The sequence below is a fragment of the Mangifera indica genome, chromosome 1, assembly GCF_011075055.1.
Source record: "Mangifera indica cultivar Alphonso chromosome 1, CATAS_Mindica_2.1, whole genome shotgun sequence".
NCBI lineage: Eukaryota > Viridiplantae > Streptophyta > Magnoliopsida > Sapindales > Anacardiaceae > Mangifera > Mangifera indica.
In genome coordinates, this window is record NC_058137.1 from 20,320,312 (window position 1) to 20,337,338 (window position 17,027).

A 17,027-nucleotide genomic window follows, 5' to 3' on the forward strand; every position below is an offset into this window, starting at 1 on the left:
GTGTATATTGTTTTTTTTATCTTAGCAGAGAGTTACAAAAAAATTACAAAATTACCATTGTCATTTTCTTATATTTTTTATTGCATGAATTTAAATTTGGATCAAATTTCAAATTAATCAAATCAACTCAAATTAATTTAAATTCAGACTAAATTAAAATTTAATTTTAAAAATTTTAAAAAGGGTGGGCATTCAAACTTTTTAAACAAAAAAAAAATTTTGAGCCAACCTTTTTTAAAATGGAAAAGGGTTAGCATGGCGCCAGCCCTTGGCGCCAACCCCTTTTCCATATAAAAAGGGTTGAGGCTCCAACTCTCTTTATTTAAGGGTTGGCGCCCCAACCCTTTTTATTTAAGGGTTGGCGCGCCAATTTCCATATAAAAAGGGTTGGCGTCCCCAACCCTTTTTATTTACAATAAAGGTTGACATTTTTTCCAGTAACTTTTTTTTTTAGTGACACCAACCTTTGTTTTTAATAATTAATATTTTTTTTTAATTAAACGTCAGTCCTTTATTTCTTTCAATAAAAGAAAATAGAGAAATAATTTTATAATTTTTTATGTAACTTTTTGCCAAGATAAGAAAAACAATACACGCACAAGCACCAGATTGAAATACATAAACATAAAAAATAAAAGAATTTAGTGCAATAAAATAAAACAGAAAAAAATAAATAAATTCAATGGGGCCTGGGGGTTGGCATAAACACCAACGCCAACCTGCTCTTCGTCTGGAATTTTTTCTGACCTGTATTTTGGTATTTTATAACAATCACTACAATATTAAACAATATTATAACAACTTTGAACAATAGAAATAACATGAAATAATAGCATTAAACAATCTAACAACATGAAATCACAATAAAATTAAATTTTCGTCTCTCTCTCCCTTATGTCCAAATTGAATATTTTATAATGGTTTTCTCATGAGTTTTATTATTCAATCATGTGTCTTCTTCTATTAATAATTTATTTTTTTCATACTGTTGGGATTCCTTCCTCAGTTGAAAGTTGAGGAAGAAAAAAAAAAAAGTTGCAGAGAAAAAGAAAAAATCTCTGCATAGGTCATTTCAAGAGAAGTATTTTAGGGAAGTAGATTACTGTTGTGGTATATTTGTTTAAGTTTTGAAATGAGTGACATATATGTATGCGCAGATTAAAATAAGGCCAAAAATTTCAATTTTCCTTAATATAATGGAATTAAAGTATGGTCCTCCTGCTATACAATATAGGGGCATGTTTATCAAGTAGTTGCATTGACATAATAGGAATTTACGATTGCCTCACTCTTCCCTATATGGCTGCAGGTTTTGAATTTAATATTTCTGAAGCTACTTTCACATTATGGGAAAATTTTGATCTCTTGCAAGTTTGCATTTTACACGTAGATATTGGCAACCCAGAGACAGAGAGTTCCTGCAAAATACTAGTAAATTTTTTTACTTGGAATTGACATATATGGTCTGGTATATGCAGTTTAGCGGCGCTGTGCTGCTGTTGCCTTGCGGGCGCATGCTTTTGAGGAATATGTTCAGCCGTGCTTAACTCTTGGACTTATGGAGCATCCCTGTTATAGTAAGTCTAAAATAAGTAGTATTATATATACAAATAATAACATAATTAGATAGTTAAAAATTAAAGATAAAACAATACTTACTCATATAGTAATATATTATTATTTGTATATAAAATTATACACAATTATGTGTATAGTTTTATTGATACATAATATGCAATCAAAAGATTATTTCCCATAATTATGTTTGAGTAAATAAATCAGTATATGTTCTATTGGGAAACAATTGATATGTTATAACTGGAATCAATCTTTCAATATTCCTCCTCAAATTAAAGCATAAACCCTAGAATGTCTAACTTGACCAACAATTCATGAAACTGATCATGCCCAGGTATTTTCTTGATGATGTCAACCAATTGGTTAATTGAAGAGATGGGTTGGGCGACAATAATTTATGATTGAATTTGTTGTCTCAAAATAAGATAATCTATACCTAAATGTCACAAATTAAACAAGGGAATTGGTGACAAATATGCCATGCCAAGATACCGCAAAACCCATATTAGCCAAATGATTTCACTTGAAGTGGTGGCCATAGCTCAGTATTTAGCATCAGCAGAAGGATGTGAAACCACTATTTGTTTCTTTGATCGCCATTATAAGAGAAAAATCTCAAAAAAGATAATTTACAATCACATCACTCAATAAGACATTGTGATTTCAATTTATGTAAATAAATTAATAAAATTTATTTATATATATAGTTTTATTATTAAATTATTAGTATCACTACATTTTAATAATAAATCAAGTTTAAACCTAAAATATTTTTAATAATTAGTGATGGATTGAGATCAACATATCTTTAATATTTGACCATTCGCATATATAGACAAAAAAAGAGGTAGTTTGGAAGGGATATTAATATCTTTGCAACAAGACATAATATAAATTACCAAATTATAATAATAAGTAAAACAAGGAGATTAAAAAATTACATAACAACTAATTACTACTTAAAAATAGAGCACTGATTAAGGTTTAGGTAAAGAATAAAACTATAATAATCAAATAAGTCATATAAACATTAACATTACCCACTCTAAGTCTAAGTGATTTAATTTGGCAGAATTAGCATAATATGAGTGTATTAAAATCCTTTTTTTCTATTATCTAAATAATCATACAAATTGTTATATGGTATATGGTGAAACTCTTTTTTATTTGAACTTGGATACACAAAATATAATGGGTTATGGTCAACGACCAGTTGTAGAAATATCATTAAACATGTCTCTTATCAATCAAACATGTACGATTGTAGAAAAACTGAACATCTTTTCAATATCTACAAGATTCATTTTTTACTTTCCTAGTATACACAAGAACAACTATCATTTCTTATCAAATTGAAATCATATTGTTAATTCAGTTATAATACAAATAAATTTTGAGTAACATATTTGAATTAATAATATTTAAATTCGATTATTTGAATGTAACTCTACCTCTCAGTTTTATAAATATGAATGAACAATGCAAAGGAAGGGAGAGACTCGAAAAAAGACAAAGAAAAACAATGAGAGATTGAGTTGAGTTTATTGCTAAAAGGAAGATATTACGCGTAAGAATCATTATAAGATAGAACAAAATACTTTTATAGAAATCCAACTATCCTTCTTAGAACTTTGTCTAAAATCAAATTTTTCTCTAAACAATTCTATTGTATTTAGAATAATTAATGGCATATTATAAACATAAGTTTTTAAACTATCGGATAAAATCATATAAAAAAAATTTTTATAACATATTTTTTATATTTAATATATCTATCAGTACAGTATTATTACTGTCATCGAAACCCATTTTACCCTAAGGGGTTGTTTAGTTCCAGTATTTAAAGATTATCTTGATAATCTATCTTTTATTCTCTTGTTTGGTTTGTTAGTAATAAAATATTACAGTAATATTCTATTACTAATGTTGATATGACAGATAATATAGATGATAATCAAAGATTACTAAAGTAATCTTGATTTTATTATAATTATATTATTATTTATTAATTTTTTGAGACAAAAATAAATTTAGTTTTAATTAATATGATAAATAATATAAAAAAATATTTAAAAATAATTATATTCAAAAGTATTTAAGTAAAATAATTTATCAGTAGTTTTTTATTATCTTTAATCAAATACAATAATTATTTATACCTATAAAATTTCATCAAACATATCAATAATTTTTTAAATAATCTATCTTTAAGATAATTTTTTTATTTTGATAATATAATATTACTCAAATCAAACACCCTAAAAAATGCATACATGACAAAAAATCTCATCAGCAACATCATTCCAAGTTTAATGATAGAATGATTGAACTTGGTTAATGCTTCGTGATGAAGTAAATATTGGATCCATATACGCAAGACTGCCAATTGCATCCCCTTCAGCCGACAAAGGGTATTGATCGGATAAGAGTTCCTTCTATAAAATAATAAATAAATAACTACTAAATTATTGGTGTCAGTCACTACAGCATATTCCCGTAACTTTAGTACTTGAAATATTGATGGTGATCTATAATTGATTGGATTTGACGTTCACTTGATAGTAACGATAATATATCAAATTTATCTGAATTTTTATATTTTTTTATTTTGAGTTTTCTAATAATTTGTATGTTTATTGTGATTTAATTGATTGATTATATGATTATTGTGTAGAAATTTGTGCAAGTAATTCAACCTGTGGTTATATATATTAAAAAAATATGTTTTAACAATATTATATAATTGAATAATTGAATTATTTATTTAATCTCTAATTTTAAAATATTCAATTAGTTGATAATACGTCAACTATTAATATCCGTTAATACTAATTATTAGTATATGAAGCCTTATTAATTTCTTTGCAACAAGATATGATATGTGTAAATAGTTTAATAAAATAATTTTTGTATATATTGAAAATTATTTATGCGTGACATGAATTTATATGTAAGTTCATCGTGATGACATCAATAAAATATTTTTTTTAAATAGATACAACAATTAATAATAGAAAATAATTTTATATCATTTAAAAATATAAAAAATATGATTTGAAAAATCGACTTATAATTTAAGATATTGGGTTGTATAAATTTGAAAGAAAATTTATAAATAATTATTTTTTAAAATTTATTTTTTATTAAAAACGAAACACAAAAAAATTAATACCACAATTGAATGAACAAAATGTAAAGAGAAATTGAGATTGAAATTTAAATATTTAAATTAAATAAACAAAATGTTGAACATGAAATGAATTGAAAGAAAAGAATATAGAGAGAGAAAGAGAGATTGAGAAATTAGGTTGGACATATGTGGTTTAGACACTGAAAGAGGGTTAGTTTATTTATTTAATTAATAGTGATGGATTGGGCCAGGTTGACCTGTAGGCTTGACAGTCAGCCCCATGACACAACTTGGAAAGCTCATAGGCCTGGCACGACCTATTACAGTAATAGGTCATGCCATTTTTTTTTGCTTCGGAATAGGTTATGGGTCAATCTAACCTAATTGACATATCTAATTATGCTCATTAAATAAAAGCAAATGCATTTAGAATTGAAGAAAAAAGTTAGAGGCACCCTTCAAAGTCCAAATTACATTGATGCCTAAAAGAACCTACTTTAAATATCGGTCAACTGTGAAAATTTGTTAATCAATATAATAATATGAACATAAAAGTAAGGAAACTTCTGCGTTTTAATAGTTAATATACTTACAAAATATTGAAATGTTAAACCCAAGAAGTTATTAATATATACAAGAAGAGTGTCTCAAAATCCTCTAGTCTTGTTGGATAACACTATAGAGAATATCCGTTAAAAGAGACATAATTTTTTAAGAGGTTCAGTTTCCTAAACAAAACTCATTTTATTGTAATGTTATTTACTCTTCTTTATAATTTACTTGTAAGAAATAATTATAAATACTTATCAAGAATTTCTTGGAGAGAATATGGAAGATGGGTTGGGTTGTGCTGTGTAGGATACCTTTTGTAGTTTCCAAAGATAAGACGGTTCTTTCCTTATGTTATATATATTTTTTGTAATAATTTATTTCTGATAATAAAAACACACTCTAACTATGAAGATGGAAAAAGGGTTTGGGTGGGATATCATCATTCAGCCTATTTTGGAAAACTATGATTTTATATGGACTGTTTGTGCCCATAATCTAAAGAGTGGTATTGTTTGAGCCACAAGTTAACAATGGGATGAAATGACTTTTTCAAACACTTCATAATTTATTTACGAATTAAAAAGGGCCAATGGATTATTTTCCACCCAAATTTTGGTGAAAAAGCATATATATACATAGTAAATGAAAATTTTAAATATCTACTTAAGTTTTAATCCGTTGTTATATATCTAAGAATTTTTTATTAAGGTTAAGAAGTAAAATCGTTATTTTATCAGTAATATTAAAATAATTAAAATTATATCTCATTTTCCCTCATTGATTTAAAAAACTAATAATTTGTTCTCAGGATTAAGTTTTAAAAAATTTATTTTTTCACCTAGGATATCAAACTTGAAATTCAATCACTTTCTCCGGTGAACGACAAGTCCCTCCTAACGAAGGCAGCGTCATCGTCTAGTGAAGGATGACACTTCATTTTCCAGATATAGACAACGAGCATTGTCCAACGAAGTTTGGGGTGAAGTTGTCGATGGTCGACAATGGATGAAGAGATGAAGAAAAAAACTAGGAATATGGGGGGAGGGGGGAGTCACTTTTATAAGTTGTACTCTGGAGTGAAATATTAATTTTTAAAACTTGAGGAAAATGAAATAAAATTATATATTTTTTAATATTATTATTAAATGACATTTTTAACAGAAATTTAGAGATGGATAGGTGTTTGTATTTTTCATCTACTTTAAGTGTGCTTTGAAGATTCACCTATATCTTAGGCGGGAAATAGTCCTTTGGCCACTTAAAAATGATAAATGACTGATACCCTAGAGGGTGTTGTATGTAAGATGTTGTTTTTCAAAGCCACTATAATACACTTAATTTTTCAGCTCATTCATATATACACATGATTATAGTAATTTCAAATTCATAATAATACAGAAAAGAAATCAGTGAGCATAATTCTTTCAATTATTATCATAAATAATACAGAAAAGAAATCAGGAGTGCTCCTTTTCATAGGAAAGGATGGAATATGATTATGTGCCAAATTAATCTGGCACATTGGGTGAGGATAATTCTTTCGATTATTGTCGTTATCTCAATCTTTCACATGAAACTGACCCCATTTTCTTCTTCCTTTTGACCTTTATATATGGGCACCTCTCTGCCTACCACTCACTCATCGCTCCAAACTTAGATATTTCTTAGAAACAGTATAAACCATTTCGACCGACCCTTTTCAATGGAATTTATCCGTTAAAATTATGCCATTTGCTGTAATAATTGAGGCCAAAGTATTGTTCTTTTGTCTTTCTTTTTCTTCTTTCTTTATCTACCACACCATGTCCACATCTCTTACCATTTACCTCATCTATCGTTTCGCCGCGTTTCATACTGATCGAATGAACACCTAACTGCTCTCCAAAATCTCATCTGCCTACCTGTCTCTCTTCTACAAAATTATCATCGGCATAATTGCCAAGACCCTCATGGCTGCACCCAAGTCAGCAATGTCATGGAGTTGCATGCAGCAAATCCACGGACAGAAGCAGAGTTTTTGCTATTACTGCACCTACCCAAGGAAGATCCAAGAGTTTACTCATGGTTTGACCGTCAAGTGGAGGAGGAAAAGGCAAGGGATGGCGGTGAAAGGTGGTGGAGAAAGCTTTTACGGCGTTTGGGAGGAATATTCAGGGTTTGTGGAGGTGCTCCGGGAGGCCCAGCCTTATATTTTTATGCACAGTGGGAGCACATTTGTTGTCCTCATTTCTGCTGAAGTTGTTGCTAGTCCCTACTTGGACACCATTCTCAAGGTCGCTCTCACAACTCTCACCCTCTTGGTCAACATTATATTATTTTGTTATTATAATTTAAATACATAGTTTCTCTTTTCTTATATTTTTTACTCAGAATTTAATTAATTATACTTTTCCTATTTTGACCCGTTTAGTGTTCAAAAAGCTGTTGCCCAAGCTTTCAACCCTGTAGGGCGAAACAAAACAGAACACAATTCTTCTTCACCCTTTACCATTTACAAGGCGGTTCCCCTTCTTTTCTATGGCCATCTACTCTTATTCTCTATCACCAACTCCCACAAAAACCAACCTTTTCCCCTATTCACCTTGGTCTTATGACCAAAAACCCACGCAGATTCTTCAATTTGGAAAGGGATTCTCAAACCGTCTATCTCTGGGTTTGAAGGGTAAAACTGAGTTTTTAAGAAAAGAATGCCATGTGTTTAGTGAATCAGAGTTTGGGTATGTTGAAGATACCTATAACGGTGACGAGGATCAGCAGTTTGTTAAGTGGTTTCGTGAAGCGTGGCCGTACTTATGGGCTCATAGAGGGGGAACTTTTGTTGTTATTATTTCTGGTGAAATTGTTTCTAGTCCTTTCTTGGACCCTATTTTAAAGGCAATTGTTCTTTTATCTTCGGTTGTATTTTATCTGTTTGGTTTTGTGAGACATGGAAGGAAAATTTTTTGGTTTACTTTTACTTAGTAATGTTTATTTTATGGTGGATGCAGGATATTGCATTTCTTCATCACTTGGGGATTAAATTTGTTCTTGTTCCGGGGACTCATGTTCAAATTGACAAACTTTTGTCTGAGAGAGGCAAGTGAAAGTTAAAGCTTGTGCCTCTATTTAGATTCTCTCATGTTGGAATTGTTATGATTCATCATATCATGATATATATGTTTGGGTATGTTTTCTTAATATCGTTCAATGGTAGTTGATTTTTATGGCTTCATGAAATTCTCTAGATAGCGCTCACCCAGGTTTGTTTTTACAGGACATGAACCAAAGTATGTAGGCCGATACAGGATTACAGACTCTGAATCACTAGCAGCTGCAATGGAAGCTGCTGGAGGGATTCGTATAATGATAGAGGCAAAACTTTCTCCTGGACCCCCCACATGCAATATTCGTCGGCATGGTGATAGTAGTCGTTGGCATGAAGTTGGTGTCAGTGTAGCTAGTGGTAACTTCCTTGCAGCCAAGGTATGAATTTACTGTTTCAAATATAATTTTCAGCATGATGTAGTATTGTAGTCAATTCTGCTTTCGTATATCCATAATAGGATTGTTGGTTTATTTGCTTGTTTAATTTTTGATTTTCTATCATTGTCTTAATTTTGTGGCAGCTGAGGTTTATATTAATCTCTTTTTCAGAGAAGAGGAGTTGTTGATGGTGTTGATTATGGAGCGACAGGTGAAGTAAAGAAAGTAGATGTCACTCGCATGCGAGAGCGACTTGATAGTGGCTGTTTAGTTATATTAAGCAACCTGGGGTATTCCAGCTCTGGAGAAGTTTTGAATTGCAAGTACGCTAGTTTGTGATGATCATTGTTTACTGTCTGTAACATGGATGATTTGATTGTTAAATGTTAGTGATTCTGATTTACTCTGTTCTATTAATTCAAGATCTGTTTCTTTTTTAAATTGTACTGGTTTCTGCTTCTAGATTATTTCTTCCTCACATGCACATAATAGGATTGTTGGTTTATTTGCTTGTTTATAACCTTCTTTCCATCCTTTTCTTGTCACAAGGACATTAAAAGCTAAAAATGGCACCTCACCTGAGGTTTTCTGATATGTGATTTAGGCATTTTTCTGTAGTTGAGTGATACTTGAGTAAGCTAAGTAATTTGATTTAGTTTACTAATAGAACGATGTATCAGTCATGGTTTCTAATCTACAGATTCTGATTTTGTAAAAAGTTTTTTTTCAACATTATCAATCCAATGGTTAGATTCAGGTTTTTTCCAAAAAAAAAAAAAAGGTAACACTAACTGCTACAATTTTCAGCATTGATGGGTATGGTTTATTATTCTAGCTTTCATAGAGGGTTGTGGAATTTTGGAGCCTTTTCATATATATTTTTATTTTGCTTGAGGATTGGTGCCGCATAATATTTGGTTTAGTTGTTTTTCTATTTGTATGACCTTTTACATCTCTTGATTCCTCCTCGTTCATCCCATCAAGAAAGGGAAAAAAAATTTGATTATGATGATTGCAAATATTGAATCTTAATCAATAATATTTTATTCTTTTGTAAATTTCAGCACATACGAAGTAGCTACAGCATGTGCTTTAGCAATTGGAGCAGATAAGCTTATCTGTGTTATAGATGGTCCAATCCTAGATGATAGTGGACGCCTTATTCGTTTCTTGCCACTTCATGAAGCAGACATGTTAATTCGTGAACGGGCAAAACAAAGTGAGATAGCTGCTAACTATGTGAAAGCAGTTGGTGAAGAAGATCTGGTTTTGCTTGAGGAGGATTCTAATGGAAGTCTCCATACTCATCAAAATGGGAAAGGTCCTGGTGGAGGGCATAATGCTACTTTTCTTAATGGTATTGGTTTTGATAGTGGAAATGGACTATGGTCTGGTGATCAAGGCTTTGCAATTGGAGGTCAAGAACGGCTAAGTCGATTAAATGGTTACTTTTCAGAATTAGCTGCTGCAGCTTTTGTTTGCCGAGTAAGTCCATGATTACCATTATCTTTATGTATATTTTACTAAATATGGTTGTTTTCTAAATAGATGCCTTTATATGCACTTCATGGAGTCGTCTTGTTTATTTTTTTATTGGTATTTACTTTAGTATGCCCCAAATGCTTGGTACTAAGTACAATTTGTTCAGAATCTAAGTAAGGTGGATTGTGTTTCTACTTTTGAAAGTTGAATCTATCTTTAAATTTACCTTTTTTATGTCCTCCAACTTATTCCTATAGTTTTGTTTGGTTTATTTAACATGAAAATTAAAAATATTTGGCCTTTTTGCTTAATTGCTCTGCTTATTTACTACTAATAGTCACAATTTGCAAGAGACAACTCTTGTTTTTTAATCGAGGGGAACATTTTAGGTCAATACTGTCTATTTGTATCAAGAAGTCAAAAAAATATGATTTATTCAAGGTTGAAAGACCATTGTAGCATTGGAAAGGAAAGTAAAAGACTCAAAATGATGAATGATAAAAAGGAGAATACTCAGGCTGCTATTTTCTTTGGAGAAGTATCTGTTCTCAAGCACAAAAATTTGAGGTTATTCACTGAAACAATTATCTAAAGGTGGACAACTTTGTAACCTGTAGGACCAGGCCATGTTCTTCGAAACCTCTCCAAATTAATTCTTATAGGCATGATGATGTTAAATGTAAATTGACTGTCATATTTGTAGATCAAGAGCATCTGAAATAATTTCTGAAAATGTGAAGTTGAGAAAGTGCCAATTAACTGCCTAAAATCTGGTCAAGAAAGTTTTGAGGAGCTGCTGTCTATCTCTTGTTTTGTACATCGTCTTCTGTTAATAAAAGGATGTAGGAATTTATTTTCAATAAAACTATATGTATCCACTTTGGGCATACAAATGTGTGCACACTTATTTGTGTTATTACATGATTGGATGACTTTGAATTGAGGATAAAATTACACTCAATCATGTGATGACATATATAAGTGTGTATATATTTGTGTACTCAAAGTAGGTACATATAGTATTGCTCATTTATTTTTCTTCACAGGAAAGCTAACTCTCCCTGAGAAAATGACTTAAGTAAATTCTGGCATCTCTAAAATTCACCTGTGATTTTTTTTTTTTTTTGGTTCTTGGAAGTTTCAATTCTTATTATATGGTTACTAGCACACACCCAGTCTGTTCTGTTTTTTTCTTTGTAATCAGGGAGGTGTTCAAAGGGTTCATTTGTTAGATGGAACCATTGGTGGAGTTCTTTTATTGGAACTTTTTAAGAGAGATGGATTGGGGACAATGGTGGCTAGGTATGCAAAATTTTCAGCTTTTAATTGACTAATGCCTGCTAAAGGAAGCTTATATCTCAAACTACATTTTTAGGTGTCCTTCTCACTTACAGTCCACTGTCAATAGTATAACAGTTTCTTTTTTAGAGAAAACCTTGTATTCATGATGCATGGGATATCATAACTTTTTACTTTTACAAGTTTTTTAGTGCATATGTTGATATAGGTTTTAAATAGCGTTAGGCATTAGTTTATGGCATGAGTAATGATTTTACCTTCTATGAACTGGTTTTCATCCTGCTCGCTGACTTGGGTTTATAATCGTCTATCTTAGCGATCTTTATGAAGGAACACGGATGGCTAGTTTGACAGACCTATCTGGAATAAGACAACTTATACTACCTCTAGAAGAATCTGGTGTATTGATCCGGAGAAGTGATGAAGAGGTTTGGGCTCTTATTCTTTTTAATCATGAAATTGAATCTACTTGGTCACCATTTATTTGCTTGGATAGAGTTCCTCACTTGTCTTGTGTTAATAGCTACGTAAAGCATTAGATTCATTCTATGTTGTGGAACGAGAGGGTCAGATCATTGCCTGTGCTGCTCTTTTTCCTTTTTTTGAGGAGAAGTGTGGAGAGGTTGCTTGTATTGCAGTTTCTCCAGAATGCCGTGGTGAAGGACAGGGTGATAAATTACTTGGTATGGTATTAGTCTATCATAAAAACATATTGCTTGTGCTTCAGTTAAATTTGCAAGTGTGTAACTGTAGATGGGACATGAACTTAGCTTTTTATCTCTTCTGACTGTAATTTCAAATCTATGTTCTCTATGCGTCTAGTTCCCAAACAAACACAATTAGATGTGATTGCATATTTACATCAATTTCTACCCACTATTTGAAAATAGAACTTATAGCATGCCCTAAACCACCTGGCATTTTGTGATGTGGTCTTAAATTTCTACTTAAGATTGACTGTTATTTCTTATGTATCCATAAGTAGTTTGGTCACCTATCATATTTGCTTGCAGCATTTTTGGACAATCATAATTAATTGCAATCAAATATCTGCAGATTATATCGAGAAGAAGGCATCATCTCTCGGATTGGACATACTCTTCCTGCTGACGACCCGCACCGCAGATTGGTTTGATACCCTACTTGAAATACTTTTGATAAATTCATTGCTAGTTGTGTCCATATCTAATGGGTTTGAAATCTACATAATTGGTTTAAAAAAATTGTTTGAGACCTTGTGGATGCCACATCACATATATTACTCTGGATCTTTTTAGTTAGATGTTTAATTTTCTAAGGATTTTATGGGAAAGTGGTTCTTTTCAATTTTAGTTAATTTGACAAAACACTCACACTTACAACTGCCTTTCTTGAGTGAAAAATGATTACTGGTAACCATGAGAGGTTGGTTGAGTGATCACTGTTTGGGGTTTGTTCCAAGATCTAGAATTTAATTCCTTGATCACTTACCAGGCAAAAAGCCACAAAATTTGTAGGGTTTGATGAGAACATAAACTTTCATCTTTGGTATGAGGGTTCAGGCAAGTTTGGGTTGTTATGAAAAAATTGTTGGTCATTTAGTCAATTTATGGCCATCGCATGAAGATCACAGCTACTCAGTGCTTGGCAATATAAATCTAAACGTACATTTTCTTTTGCAGGTTTAAAAGCCGTGGTTTTGAGGAATGTTCCATTGAAATGATACCTCAAGAAAGGAGGAAAAGGATCAATCTGTCCCGTAAGTCTAAGTATTATATGAAGAAATTGCTACCTGATAGAAGTGGAATTACCATTGATAGGTCATTTCGATGACTAGTTGAGGCTCCTCAAAGTCTGAAGCATCACGATCGTTAGAGAACATCTGCCGTCTATTTCCAGATTTTGCTTTTTGAATTGTTAGTTCTAGTTGAACATGATTAACTCTATTCATCAAAGGATGGTAGAATTGTAGGTTAATTATAGCAAAAGCTTTGTCAGGTAAATGTAACATGTATTTATGAAATGTGAGTCTACATGTTATCGTGTTCAGCTAGACTCACATTAACCTACAATTAAATACATTTCATTTAATGTGAGTCTGAATTTTGTTCCATTTGCCCAAAATGTGGTTTTATGTTACAAATTTGAATATTTTCCAGAGAATCTGAGGTTGAAATTTGAACATATATAATTTGCTATTTACCTTCCAAACATTTGTTTAGTAACTCGGTATTATGAAATACTAGCATAACAAACACCCCAAATTCCATAATGGATCAAAAAACACCAAAAATAGAAGAAACTAAAGAAAGAAAAAGGAGCTTATCACGCCAGTAGTATTAATGGATAAAAAAGAAGGGGTGTTCTAAAAGAGAGAGCCAAAGGGATATCACTTAAGGTCATTGCTATCTGATGAATGCAGATCCTCACAAAGTTTCAGTATCGTTAAAACACTAATGTGATATCTCTTTCTTAAAGGGATAAAAGAACAAACGGGTGCAATCCATAAGTCCCATTTTATTATGATAAAAAGAAAAAAATTCATTCGGAACATGACTTGAAATACTACATTTGTTGTCATTTGCAGAAAGTCCAATAAAAGAGAACCACAATCCTTGGCCACGTGACTTATCTTATGATGCAAGAAATGTGCAGCATTACCATCAGTTTTCTTCGGATTTTGGAAGACCCTTCCACTTGAAGTTGTCTGCATATGACTTGGCCTGAAAAACACAACACAAAATAAGATCCACAGTATAAGAGTTGGAAAGACTCAAAACTAATGCAAACAAAGTATGGCATTGAGAACAATATATAAACCATCGAGCTGTCATTGGATACCTAATGCAAAACTAAAGAAATTCTGATCTACCAACCTTGTGCTGGTTAATGCAATCACGCAATTTCATATGGCCATCAGTCCGATTTTCAACTTCAAATGTTCTAACAAAATTCATAATTATTGCTGTGCATGACTCATCCAAGCAGCCTTAAGATGGGATACTGATTATGTTAGCTAGTAAAATTTCTTGCTGAGAGTACAGATCTAACAATTGAACTTGTGCCACACCAAGGTCAGCAAGTGAGGGTAGGGATACTGAAAAGACAAGTTGTCTAAAGACAGTAATGAACACAGTATCTGTCACCTTTCATCTCTAATATATTGGCATTATCATATTTCAGACCACAAGCTTTAATAGACCTTCATGACTGTAATATTGCAAGCGGCAAGACCAATTTCGCCATTTAATACCCACCACATAACTGGCTGGGAAGAAGATATGCTCTAGACAATGGAATAGAGAGTTCTTATGTTACTGCTTGTTCACTGTTTACTTCAGTAAACCCAATGTCCAAAGTGATGCTGCATCTATCATCCTAAAAACTGATTAGATGAGATAATTTTGATTACATTTCTTCCATAATTTACTAGTTAAATGTGAAATTAACTTCATATCATATAACTAATAGGGATTGCAACTATATAATTTCTCATTTATTGTAACTGATACAGAGTGAATTTAATTCCTTCAACTCAGTAGCTCCAACTCTAAACAAATGCCTTCATATGTTTTAGTGAACTTATGCTTCTTCCTAGATGAAAAGGCTGTTCTAATGGAACTCAATATATGCACCTGACAATGACACGGAGAAGCAAATAGCTAGAATGCCAAAAAGAATTGGTAGTTAGGAGTAACAAACCTTCAGCAATGGTGTATGACGCTTCCTGACCTGCAAATTAGTAAAAGAAGTATCACCAATAATCAAGAAGCCGGAAATTAAGGATGAACAGAAAAAAGAAATGTGTAACTTCTCATGAAGCAACCAAGTGAAGATGTCATTAAATGGTTGAAAATTATAAAATTATGCATGCAACTGAATAGTAACTTGTCTATGAAAACTCAATAATTTTGACACAAAATCATTTAGGATTAAAAAAGGCAATAGGGGTAAGCAAAACCTCCCAATTTGAAGGGAAAAAAAACATGATGGTACAAAATTCCCAAAACATATTCTTAGCATCAAGCAAGAAATAGTTAAATTCCAAAGCACCCATAAATCAAAATATATAGAGTTTAAACAAGCTAATCTCAATGGTAAAACTTCAATACAAGAATTAAATGATGCATACCACATACTCCCAACCATGTTTCTCAGCAAATGCTTTTGCAGCTTCTTCATTATCAAAACTTAATCCAGCATCACCTACATTGGCATATGGGTCTCCTGTGGATGTCCAACCCATCAAAGGATTTTCCCACCTACAACATATTACCTAGATTTATGAGAACAGGTGATAGAACATACAACATTTAAAGAATTATTTGACTCACACTGTTCACAAAAGTTGTTAGATATTTCTACTATCTTTAAAGTATCACTAATTAAAGGCCATTCCAATAAGCCCAGCCATAAGATAATCAGACTGCATTCAGCTGAAGGCCTTATAAGGAAAGATCCCTACAACAATGCATTATTGAAAAGGAATTCAAATTATATCAAAATAAGCATTGGAGAGGCCACTCCAGCACCAATTGTTATGACCATAATTCTAGTTCTACGGTCTGAATTCCATGTCAGTAAATACAACCCAAACTAAGTTGACAGTCTTGAGAAAATAAATAAAATACACATACTTTTGGGTGGACATAAAATTGATTTTCCACCTCCCAACTTTTCCAGATCCTTGCTGAGTAGCAGTTCTAGCAGGTGAGTAAATGACTACCTGCCATCCGTATCGAAACATGAAAAGAAAATCTTCATAGAATGATCAATCAATCACAATATATTAACTTGATAAATACAAAAGTAGAACCCTAATCAATGTTCGTGTATTAAGAATTTCAAAACCCTAAGTAACCTAATCCATCTACCATCTTATCATTTTACAGACACTAATTCTCTGAGAGAAGAAAATGTTATTCATCGAAATTTATCCAAGAACGAATCAAAATGAAACGAAGAAATCGAGAGAGTTACACTTCTACGAAGATGTTCTTCGGGAATTCCAGAGACGATGCCGATCTCACCGGGCTTGACCTCAACCAATGCGTCAGCAGAGAATGGTCTGGAGAGAGAACACAAAGCGGTGCGCAGGGAGCGACCCTGGCTCCATATACGTTGCAGAGGGTGAGCCATCTTCAAATCAAAGGGTTCGTCTGTGGCTTGATTATTCTTTCTGCCCTGTAAATGGAGTTTTCTGAAACAAAAATATTTGATTGTTTTTCATAAACTTACACTTTTACCCCTGTTGTTTTGCATATGCATTCCGTTTCTTGAGTTAAGATAATTCGCGCTTCGAATCTTTTCTATTTGTTTCCTCACTTCATCTTGAAAATTATATTTGTTTTGTTTTCGATCTGAGTTGAAATTCCTGTTTCTTTGATCTTACCAATTTTTATTAAAAATGAGTTAATTATAATTAATAATCCCTTTTTAAGTATTATAAAATAGCAAAAAATTTATTATTATATTAAGGCCACATGACTATTTTCCCCCTAATGTTGGGTGCAAAACCAATTTTTCATTCATTAACTATTAAAAA

At 31.8% G+C, this 17,027-nt stretch overlaps 2 protein-coding genes across 4 annotated transcripts; one reads left to right on the top strand and one right to left on the bottom strand.

The window, feature by feature from the left end:
• Positions 1 to 7,034: 7,034 nt before the first annotated feature.
• On the top strand, positions 7,035 to 13,595 carry LOC123217235 (probable amino-acid acetyltransferase NAGS2, chloroplastic). 3 transcript variants are annotated; one of them, XM_044638135.1, is made up of 10 exons: positions 7,035 to 7,533; positions 8,248 to 8,335; positions 8,514 to 8,722; positions 8,894 to 9,045; positions 9,787 to 10,207; positions 11,409 to 11,506; positions 11,820 to 11,931; positions 12,027 to 12,186; positions 12,560 to 12,632; positions 13,165 to 13,595. In XM_044638135.1, the coding sequence occupies exons 1-10, from the start codon at positions 7,210 to 7,212 to the stop codon at positions 13,313 to 13,315; spliced, it is 1,788 nt and encodes a 595-aa protein (XP_044494070.1). In that variant the 5' UTR covers positions 7,035 to 7,209; the 3' UTR covers positions 13,316 to 13,595. The 3 variants fall into 3 exon arrangements, with proteins under 3 accessions (XP_044494070.1, XP_044494062.1, XP_044494076.1); XM_044638127.1 differs by lacking the exon at positions 7,035 to 7,533 and adding an exon at positions 7,675 to 8,134; XM_044638141.1 differs by lacking the exon at positions 7,035 to 7,533 and having other exon boundaries at positions 8,280 to 8,423.
• Positions 13,596 to 13,871: 276 nt separating this feature from the next.
• On the bottom strand, positions 13,872 to 16,797 carry LOC123217251 (NADH dehydrogenase [ubiquinone] iron-sulfur protein 4, mitochondrial). Its single transcript, XM_044638153.1, has 5 exons — positions 16,463 to 16,797; positions 16,120 to 16,208; positions 15,615 to 15,744; positions 15,185 to 15,214; positions 13,872 to 14,205 (listed from the first exon to the last, which is right to left on the bottom strand). Exons 1-5 carry the CDS (start codon positions 16,619 to 16,621, stop codon positions 14,146 to 14,148), a joined length of 468 nt encoding a protein of 155 aa, XP_044494088.1. The 5' UTR covers positions 16,622 to 16,797; the 3' UTR covers positions 13,872 to 14,145.
• Between the last annotated feature and the right edge of the window lie 230 nt (positions 16,798 to 17,027).

Excerpts from the sequence above, each read along its gene's own strand:
- LOC123217235 (XM_044638127.1), top strand. The coding sequence starts at position 7,778 with ATGGCCATCTACTCTTATTCTCTATCACCAACTCCCACAAAAACCAAC. Across the intron at positions 9,046-9,786 it reads GGAGAAGTTTTGAATTGCAA|CACATACGAAGTAGCTACAG; the intron begins GTACGCTAGTTT and ends TGTAAATTTCAG. Across the intron at positions 12,187-12,559 it reads ACAGGGTGATAAATTACTTG|ATTATATCGAGAAGAAGGCA; the intron begins GTATGGTATTAG and ends AAATATCTGCAG.
- LOC123217251 (XM_044638153.1), bottom strand. The coding sequence starts at position 16,621 with ATGGCTCACCCTCTGCAACGTATATGGAGCCAGGGTCGCTCCCTGCGC. Across the intron at positions 16,209-16,462 it reads AAGAACATCTTCGTAGAAGT|GTAGTCATTTACTCACCTGC; the intron begins GTAACTCTCTCG and ends TACGGATGGCAG. Across the intron at positions 14,206-15,184 it reads GTCATACACCATTGCTGAAG|GCCAAGTCATATGCAGACAA; the intron begins GTTTGTTACTCC and ends TGTGTTTTTCAG.